The sequence below is a fragment of the Pygoscelis adeliae genome, unplaced genomic scaffold (genome assembly GCF_000699105.1).
Source record: "Pygoscelis adeliae isolate BGI_AS28 unplaced genomic scaffold, ASM69910v1 Scaffold85, whole genome shotgun sequence".
Classification (NCBI taxonomy): domain Eukaryota; kingdom Metazoa; phylum Chordata; class Aves; order Sphenisciformes; family Spheniscidae; genus Pygoscelis; species Pygoscelis adeliae.
Genome location: NW_008824900.1, coordinates 8,393,333 through 8,403,707, shown reverse-complemented (window position 1 = coordinate 8,403,707; position 10,375 = coordinate 8,393,333). Strand labels below are relative to the sequence as shown.

The 10,375-nt window shown below is 41.8% G+C and overlaps 2 protein-coding genes across 2 annotated transcripts in view; both read right to left on the bottom strand.

Annotated features, from left to right (window-relative positions):
- Positions 1-2,276: 2,276 nt before the first annotated feature.
- LOC103917649 (melanin-concentrating hormone receptor 1-like) lies at positions 2,277-5,004 on the bottom strand (the record flags this gene model as incomplete). The annotated part of the gene is made up of 2 exons (XM_009324835.1): positions 4,115-5,004; positions 2,277-2,416 (listed from the first exon to the last, which is right to left on the bottom strand). Coding segments are annotated over exons 1-2 (1,030 nt in total), but the record flags the coding sequence as incomplete, so codon positions are not given.
- Positions 5,005-7,957: 2,953 nt separating this feature from the next.
- Positions 7,958-10,375, bottom strand: part of TMEM159 (transmembrane protein 159) — a 3,915-nt gene continuing 1,497 nt past the window's right edge. Inside the window, exons 3-4 of the mRNA XM_009324792.1 lie at positions 10,068-10,206; positions 7,958-8,820 (exon numbers count right to left, since the gene is read on the bottom strand). Coding sequence (XP_009323067.1) covers positions 8,727-8,820; positions 10,068-10,206 — 233 coding nt within the window. The 3' untranslated portion in view covers positions 7,958-8,726. The remainder of the gene's footprint in view (positions 8,821-10,067; positions 10,207-10,375) is intronic.

The window sequence follows — 10,375 nt, the reverse complement described above, 5'->3', positions numbered from 1 at the left end:
GCTGGCCGGGGGGGGGCGCTGCTCGGGTACTGGCTGGGCATCGGTCGGCGGGTGGTGGTGAATTGTACTGTGCATCACTTGCTTTGTGTTGTATTATTATGTTATTTTATTTCCATTATTAAACTGTTCTTATCTCAACCCATGAGTTTTTTTTCACTTGTGCTCTTCTAATTCTCTCCCCCATCCTGGTGGGGGGGGAGGGAGTGAGCAAGTAGCTGTGTGGTACTTGGTTGCCAGCTGAGGTTAAACTATAGCAGCAGAGCATGGAGTACTGAGAACATGATCATTAGGAAGGCTTTATGCTGTTAATCACAGTTATAGCATCAACAAAAGTACAATGAAACTATAAATTTCACATTGGAGCCATTTATTTGTAAGTCACTCTTGCTATCTATTATCAGCCTGATAAGGGGTTAGGGTTGAAATGATTATTTAGGCTATTGTTCAGCAAACCACCTACTATACTTAAGTCCTGTTGACTTAGCACTTGGATGGTATATGAAGTATTTCTGCAAAAGCTAGAAAAGTGGTGCTTGAAGAAGACAGTTTATGTACTTGACAGCACATTGTACTCAATCGTGTGGGTTTTTAGCTCTTCTGAGCCAAACAAGGCTGATATTTTTAATATTCCCCCTCTCTCCATCTTTCTCCTTGTTTCTATGTGTGAGAAAAGATTGGTGCGTGTTCAGGCAGAGAAGTGTTTCCTTGTTTCTTATTGCTGGATGGATTTTGAACCTCTATTCCAGGATGGTTGAAATTTACTAAATAACATTACATTGGCTGTCATGTGAATGCTCTGTAAAAGAGAAATGCAAGCCAACATCTCAATAAATTATTTCTCACATAGCTTGCATATATGAATCTAGAGATTTGTACTAGTGAGGATGTTTAAAATACCTCACTTAACTTTAGTAAGGGCATAGGTAAGAGCTTTACTTTTGCTCTTTGGCTTCTATCTTTTATACTATTCTTACTAGCTGGGGAGGTGAGACAGGTTGCACGCGGTGACAGCCATCCAGGTCAAAGGGAAGGTTGTCCTTGCCTGGTTCCTGCCCCTGGCTAATATTGTCTTAGGGGACGACTGTCAGACGTGGCACATGAGAGGAGATCTGTCCCTAGTCTCCGGGAGGATTAGCTCTATAGTTCTCCTAGGGTGGTTCAGTTATGCTCTATTTGTGGATGTTGCAGGGGAAGCTTGAATGAAGACTCATGTAACCTATTTAAATCAAGAAAAGTACGTGGTGTTTTTCCCCCTAATTTGTAAATAATTTACCTTGGAGCTCAGCCACATGCATTCCTTCCCTCTTGTACCAGTGCTGGTGTTTCTCAGCCCCCTGTTGAAGCATGTTAACTGTGGAATTTTTAAGCTCGCTTTACAAATACAAAAGATTCTTTTACTGCATTCAGGCCTGATGTCCCTCTCTTCTGACACACATGGGAGGATGAAGTGTGAATGACTGTGCAGGAAGAGGAGGCACAAGAAAAGAAAGTCAATGAACCTGTTGCGTTTGGAGTCAGCACTGGGGTCTCTGCAGCTTGAGTTCAAGCAGCTGCTTCAGGAACCGTAGCAAAGTTGGTTGCTCCAAATATCCTTAGAAAGACTCGGGATGTTTGGGGTCCCCCAGGATGTAGTGATTAGGGCTGCAGGAGTGGCTGCCCATTGAGGCATGTTTATGACTGAAGTAAGGGCCAGTGAACTAGTCCTTGGGGCTGGGCAGGCTGAGGACCCAGTTGGGAATGGTGCCATCAGGGTGGGAAAGGCTCCTGCCATTTTCCTGCTAGGCTGGTGCTGTTCTGCAGGGAGCCAAGAGAGCGGCTGAGAAAACAGGGCCTCGGCACCATCTCTCCAGCCTCCCTTGCTAAGAACTCCTTAGCTCCACTGCAGTGTTTAATAATTAAAAAAAAAAAATCAAACAAAAAAACCAAACCAAACAACCTACACCCTCGTTTGAGGGATGGCCTTACCATCTCCAGTAAAAACACCTAGTTTTATTTCTTCAACATATCTCTATCAAAAACCATGCTAATGTGGTGATGGCAGCTCTTATTAAAAGGACATGGTGAGAAGCTTTAAAATGACAGTGACTGATAAACATGCAAAGGTCAGGGCAGCAGGAGTGACAGTGCTCCATGTTTACCTGCTGGTAATTGAGAATTCACAGTGTTCGCTCCTGATAAGTGCTGATGACAGAATGAATTACATAATGAACAATCAATTTAAAATGCAGAAGGAAATGGTTCATGTGAGGCCAGACTCTGAGCTGGAATAAATTCACTTGCTTCAGTGTCTGCTGAGTTTATTAAGCAAAGCCTGCTCCCTTCAGCAAAAGATGACGGTATAAAGGAAATCCAGGGGAAAGGATTAGATCCCTTCAGCCGTGTATCTGCATATGAGCTGTGGTCTAAAGCTTTGAGTATTGTCACTTGAGATAGGTGTAAGAATTTCATTGCTCTGTCTTTGGAAGTGCCTCCTGAAGCTATTAGAGACAGCCTTGTCTCAGGGATTGCTGGCTATGCGGTTTTGTAATAGTTGTTTGCTGAATTAACATGCCATTAAAATAAAATAGCTCCTGAAAATCTAAAGGGTTGGAGATAAGGATCCTCCAGGTTACAGAGTGCGTATAAATGATCATGGGTACACTTCTTCATTTGCAGTGTTGATGTTTGGTTACTTTATAGGAGCAGGAATAAATCAAAGTAGTGATGATGTTTTTAACCTTTAATTTATTAAAATTAAAGTAGGTTGCGCATTCTAGCAACTGGGCATTCCCGATAAAGAATTTTGTCTGGTCTTTATAATCTTTTGAAATACAATAGCATTTTTTAAGCAGCTTTAACTGATCTACCATAAAGAGGCAAATGTTCCTTTAAAACTGAAGTGTGTAGAACCTTTGCTTTTGCCCATTTTTCTGGATGTAAGTGCCTGTTATTAATATAATAATAGCATTTTAAAACTAAAGCCCAGTGATTTTTGGCTGCCATGTGCAACAAAGTGGTTTGATTGTCAGAGAATGGATGCTCTATGGTTTCTCCTGTCAAGTCCTTTCAAAATTGCTTGTGATGGGCATGTGAAAACTGAACCACCTACAATCATGTTGAAAACCTGAGCAATATGCATCAAGGTGTGTATTTACTACAGGCTTGCTGCCAGCTGAGGGAATACTACAATGATATGCGTGCGCACATGATACACTGCCAGTGGTAAGAAACTATTCTGTTTTCTTTTTTTAATGTAGATAGAATCAAATCATTACTTTCTACTGCAAAGCAACTTGGTGACTTTAGCAACAGCTACTGTTTAATTTGGGTTGCTGTTGTCCCCTAACAAGATGGTACAGAACTGTCTCTCAGAGTGATTGTCAATAAATCAATCTGGTTACTTTTAAATATATTTGAGAATATTATTGGACTTCTTGGCACTGGCTGATTCTGGAAAATGGGTAGTTTTACTGGCTTTAAAGTCACAGAAAATGATTGATGTCTCACCCACTGTTAAAGATGTCATGGAGCTGGTGTGTTAGAAAGGAGATAAAAACATGATTGTCCTACTGTTTAAAATCTTCATAAAGCATGTTATGCTCTTGAACCAAGTTTCGGGGGGGGGAAAATGATCCAGAACAGTCCAACTTCCTTCTCTCCTCCTTAAAGCTTAAAGCAAGACATAAACTTGAAACTCCCTAAGTTTCAAATGGTGGCAGTGTCTCAGCCATGGGTTCCTGCTTGTCTGGAGTTTTGCACCAAAATATTTTTAGTATGTGGGTTAATTTAATAAAATGCCTTGAAAGCTTTTAATCTCCTGGGGAGAATATAATTCATAGCTGTCAGGCAAGATGTAAATAAGAATACAAGGCCAAATAGAACTTCTGTCCAAACACTGCCACTACTTTGTCTCCAGGCCAGGTAAAGATCCATCCCATATGAGATGTGGTGTATGGTGCCCACCTGCCTGCCACTGCCTGTGTGTTTGGTTGGGAAAGGAGAGTGGCTGGCTTGCGGGACACACCCTAATTGCTGCAGGTCTTGCTACCTGCCAGAGACGGACACCAAATGCAGCAGTGGCTGCCCTGACTCAATTGCATCCCCCTGAATGCTCTTGCTCCCATGTGGGGAAGCCTGCCCTGCAGCTGCCGGCCTTACAGGGACCCCAAGCCGCCTCCGGAAATTTTGGCCCAGCAAGATGTAGATGAAGGGGTTCAGACAACTGTTGGCATAACCCAGGCTGATAGCCACATTGTAGGCGTAGTAGAAAGGCAGGGTGGGGCGAGTAATGGCAAGCTGAGCCAGTTGCAGGATGTGGAAAGGTGCCCAGCAAAGGAAGAAGGCCACGCAAATAGCAATTGCCGTACGGGTCAGTTTTTTTGTTCGTGCCCTGGTGCATCTTTGGCTCATCAGTGCTTCTGAGGACCTGGCCATCTTGAGCAGGATCCTCCTGTAGGCCACTGTGATGAGGGCAAAAGGGATGGCAAAGACCAGGAAGAATTGGTAGAGAGTGTACCAATAAATGTCCCTCTGGGGGTCTGGCAAACGAATCCCACAGCCTAGTAGACCTCCAGGCAAAGGGATGAGCTGAGCGTACATCCACACAGGCGTAATGCTGAGGAAGGAAAGGGCCCAGAGCACACAGATGACAACGATTGCCACAGGGCGCTTCCTGAAGCGAGTGGAGGTGAAGGGGTAGACGGTGGCCAGGTAGCGGTCGATGGACATAGCGGTGAGGATGTAGGTGCTGGTGAACTGGCTGTTGGCATCCAGGGCAGTGATGATTGTGCACATCGTCTCCCCAAAGCGCCAGGCTCCGTTCCCCAGCAGCTGGTGGATGAGGAAGGGCATGCCCAGGAGGAAGAGCAGGTCCACCATGGAGAGGCTGATGATGAAGATATCTGGGACACTACTGCTAGGGCCAGATTTCTTTAAGACTGTGCAGATAACCAGGCTGTTACCAATAATGCCCAACAGGCAGATAATGCCAAACAGGGTGGGCATGATGAAGCTGCCATAGCTCATCCTGCTGGGGTCACCTGCAGAGACAAGTGTAGGCAGGAAAAAGTCAGCTGTGCCAGGACCACCGGTGAAGACGTGCCTTGTGGATATTCTGGCTTCTAACAGACAATGAGTGCTCTGGATGCAAATAATAGTGGATTTCTTAAGCACATGTAAAATGAGGAAGGGCTTTTTGTGTGTGGTTGTGTCTAACCACACACAGATGCTTTCTCAGCAGTTTTCACAAATGTATACATTAAAACATGTCTAATCAAATGTGCATACACCCACTCTTCCCTTCATATGTATGAATACAAAAACACATATTAACAATAGAATGAAAGAGCACCAGTGTGTATATCATACCATGTATGTGCATGGAGACCCTTTCAAATGCACATATATATAATGAATATATGTTTCAATAGATATATTCATATCTGTTACATATGTTGCTCAACTGTATGGATGTTAATATTCATATTTGGGCTTTCTTCAAAACCATCCCACATAAGTTATTTTTTTTTCTTCCCCCCTGCCTACACCTATTATAGTTTATATACTAATGTATATTTTCACTTACCTGTTTATGGCACTTACCAGGCAGAGAAAAGTTTTCAACAGCCTTGGAGCTGTTGGGGATGCAGCTGTTCAAGCTCTCAGTGTGATTTGTTTTAAAATCCATCCTTCAGGAAAAATTGGCCCCCATCAGCAGCTTGAAGATGTTAGTGTTTCATGTTGAAAGAATAAAGGTTGCCGATTCCTTGGAGATCTGTGGGGCTGCTCAGAAAGCCGCTGCTCTAAGCATCAGCAGAGGCTGTTAATGCAGGTTAAAAAGCAGCTTCTCTGCTCCCTGTACCACCACCAGGCAAAAGTGATACCAAGATGTAATGAGACAGCGCCCGTCACCAGGCTGGCAGCAGAGTGCTGGAAATACGCTTGCAGGGAGAGCAGAATTTCATTTTAGTGCTGAAGGCAGTGCATCAGGATCCACTGATGGACTAAGCAATGACCTTGTGCTCTGGAGAGGCAAATGGGGCCTGGAAGTAAATAAAATCCACTAAATAAAATGATGGGTAGCCAGCACTGAGAGTGCAATTTGCTTTTAGGGTCTAATCGAGTATAAATATCTCAATACAATTCTGCAAAGAATCATCTTAACCTCTAGCCAAGTTTGCAGCAAGATTTGCAAGTGTAGATTGGGGTTAATCTCTTTCGATTCTGAAGCAAGATCATCCTAAAGTGGAAAGGCACAATCTGTGTGAGTAAGTATGTGGAAATCTGGTATTTTCTGGTGATGCCCAGTAAGTTGCAGCACAGACCATAAACAGCATTATTACTTCCCTTCTGCGAAGTGCTTTCTCCATTTCAATTCATTTTGAGCTCTCAAGCACAGTAATAAAGAGTTATATTTGTTTCATTTTAGGCAGATGGATATAAGAGAATAGGAGATAAACAAGGGATTTCTTTTCAAGGTGTGTTTGAAATTACAGCAGTTCCATATGTAAAACAAGCAAAACACTGGCAACATTAAATAAATGAGGAGGTGAGTGTGTTATAATCAAGTCACCCTAATCTCTGCCTTATTTACCTCATAACCATTAGTCTGCTCTTAGCAGCCAGTAAACTCCAAGACTGAAGGTGTTACTGTCTAGAAAAAGTAAGATTTGGAAAGTAAGATTAGACCCAAACTGCATCCTGATGATGGGGGCCAGTAGTCTGGTGAAAGGCAGGAAGGATTCTGTAATGACTAGAATGCCATTTCAAGGCTTACTTTTTGCTAGCCATAAGGATTACATTATTAGAAATAGTTGTCATTTCAGTACTTCACAGCTCTTAAAAGCAGGCACCAGCCCGTTTGCACAAGGGATAGTATATTCCATTTACCAGCTGGTGCAAAACGCCTCCTTCACCTCAATGCCCCCAGCATACTACCCAGTTGGAGTCTCTTCATTTGCAAACACCAATATCTTTCAGTTTTTTGCAGTCCAGTGAATGCACTGAGGAATTTGCTTTTAGGTTGCATTACCTATAGCTGTGATGTGCATCACTGGGCAGCACCACACAATTGTTAAGAACAGCATTCTATTTTTTACCCCCCACTGATCCTCACCTGCTGTAACTGGCAGAGCTCTGCTGTAATTGACAGCAGCCGCAGATTTGATCCTAAAGTGGGGATAACAGCAATGTAAAAAAAAACCAACCAAAACCATGCACATATATTCATGTTAAATCTTTGTTCCATCTTTTAGATGCATTTCTGCAGGCTGTATGTCATGTAAATAACATCACAGCACTAGCTTTTCTTACAAGGAAAGTAGAGAAATTATTTTTCTTGTTCCCCCCCCCCCGTATACTACTATCAACTGGAAATTAAAAAAAAAAAAAGAAATTCTGGTTGGGATAAAGCTTTGAAGCACCTGAAAAAACAAGTATTCTATCTACTTAGTAAATAATGAAAGAAATCTCCTGTTATGGTCTCCATTCAATAAATCCTTCACATTTAACTGGAATTTAGTAAATACTAAAGCCCTTTATGAATGGGCATCAGGTCATGTCTGTCTCCTGCAGACAGTAACAGAGAAGGGCTAAGGGTGGTTTCACTCTACTGCTGAAGTGTGGGGCCAGCTTACCACTACAGCTGAAAACGTTACCACCAATACCATGTGGAACACATTATGGCTTAGATGATAGATAAACTTTGACTCCATGCTGGAGTCAAACAGCATGTTGCTTCACGCAAAACTGGAGTATTACACTAATTTAGTCCTTAGGATTCTGCATTTCCTTTACAGGCATGAGAAGGAGTAATCTCATCTAATACAAGCTGTCTGCAGTTTGTGGCTCAGCAATATTGGCCAGCCAAAATACTTCAATGTTAACTGGGGAGAAAAATTCAGCTCCAAATGTAGCCTTCCTAGAAGCAGATCTGGAAAACTTTTTACTGTAGAATAAACAGAATAGCAAGACAACCTGGTTAAACAAACAGCACTTTATTAAACTAATATAGTTAGATACTTTCTTAATGCTTTAGCATTTGCAAAAATGAAAAAAGTTTAAATAACATACAAGAAGTTACAGCTGAGAAGCAAAACAAATATGACAAAATGCAAGACCTAACTGCATACCATTGATGTGATGAGGCAATGAGAACAAGGAAAATATCCCTTCAGAATAATGCAACATCTAAAGGTATATAAAAGCTTATACCATAACTTAACATATGATAAAACCCAATTTTCCTCTTATAATAAATATAAAGCATTAGCATGGTGTGCTTATACTATTTTAATAAAGGCTGTTAAGGCTTAAAAATATTTTTTAACATCCAAAACACATTTCTGTGATCTGAGCTTTGACACTTATGTATCAAAATGACCAACTGCTGCATACAAATTTCAAAAGATAGTACACCCAGAACTCCAGTAACAAATGGAAAGTCAAATACCTACCTACTCTTTCTTCCACCTAATTGTCACTGACTTAACAGTAGCTGTTATTGTTACATCCCTTTACCAAACTCTGTGGAACATCCCACCATGCACATAGACTTAATATCGCAATGCACTGCTGCTTAATGGTTATTCTTAATATTTGTTTTACAGTGAAAATGTAAGATGCATATTGATTTTTTCAGTTCCCATAAGGAGTGCACAAATGTTGAATGCTCAACAAGTAAACAATCACATTGCAAAGGTCAGAGTAGTACAGTTAGGTGCCTATGAAGGAAGCGGGGAGAAACCCACTTATTCGTTCTTTCCATTATTGGCAGAAAGATCCAAGACAGAAGGACTCTTCTGTGGGAAACTTCCATTAACTTCTTGCTTCCTTACCTGACCCCTGTATACAGGAGAAAAGAATGGTTTTACAGGCTGTTCTTCCGTAAGATAATTGTCTTTTAACTTTTTGCTCAAAAAAGCTGAGCAATGCAAGATGTAAACCTGTCTTGAGACTGCTGGAACATCCATGGCTGGCCTACCAGAGCTTCTCTCAAAAGACACGGGAACATGAAAAGAGCAGATGTTATCTGTTTTAACATCAAAGCAGTAAGTCAATATGACTGTAAATTGGGTTGCGTATTCAGATATGCTATGGAAAAAAAGTAGTTTTTTCTGGAATTGGTGGGCAATGTTATAGACCTGGCAGCATGCCCTGGAGGGGTGGTATGGAGCCCTGGGACAAATGCAAGCACGCTGGGCCTCGCACCATGGTCTTGTCATCCTGACGATATCACGGGCTCCACAGGCAGTTTTGTGTGTCCTTGAGAGCTGTGCAAGAAGCACAGCTGTGATGAAGGAGCAAACTGAGAAGGTCTAGGAAGCAGCAGCTGTAATTTTTCTTCTTGCTCTTCCCTATGCTTAAGAAATGATTATCATTATTCATTCCCCGGTAGATATTTAAGCGGGCAATAGGTGGCACTCCAGCACAACCTGCAAGTGCCTCTTACTCCTAGCCAGATGCTTGGTAAAAGCACGGCTAAGGCAATGGTGACTGAAATAGGCCTCCAAGCCTGAAGTACGTGGAGACATGACTGGCAAGCAGCACATGTGCACCATCCAGCAACACCTGTAATTTCTATTTATTTCGGCCACACTGTCCCTTTTAAGTACCCCTCTGCCTATTCCAAATCTACAACTAATTTTGGTCTATCACTCTACAAATGCAGGTATGCAGAGATAGCTGGGTCATCATGCAGGAAGAACTGCAAAAGGTTCATCCTCTCGGCAATGTCAAATTTGGAAGTGTGTTTTAATGACATTTAAAGCAACAAATATTCTGAGTAAGACAAAGTTGTATTTCATTGCGTGATGTTGTGTTGTGTTAGCACATGCACATGTAAAGACTACATTTCCTCTTTCCTAAATAGGAAAAAGGGCATGTATTAACTCTCATTAAAATATATATTGGTGACTAGACATTTATATGCTGCACATTACGCCACCAGGGTAGCCAAATATGCTATGGGATTCAAGAAACATTTGTAAAACTAAGCAACAGTGGCTCACTTAGAATAAATGAAATAATCAATGCAATGGTACAGTTGCAGAGTTTGAAATCCAAGCATGGATCAAAACACCAATACTCACCTTGAAGCATACCAGTAGTTGACCAGAGTTGAAAGAACGACGTAACAAACACTCAGTACTCCAGAAACTCCCAGTGAAAGTGCACCCAGGCCACACAGCACACAAAGGAGGGCTATGCCACCGATGGCTATTACAACACCTAATAAAGGAAAATCAGTTTGTTATTTAAACAAGTTTATATACAAGTAAATTAGAAGAGCTGACATTCTACCACAGCCCCAAACTCAAACTATTTGGGGAAACAGTCTTCAACCAACTACCTAGCTGCTATAAATGCTACGCATGGTCAAGATAACTGGTTTAGCCAT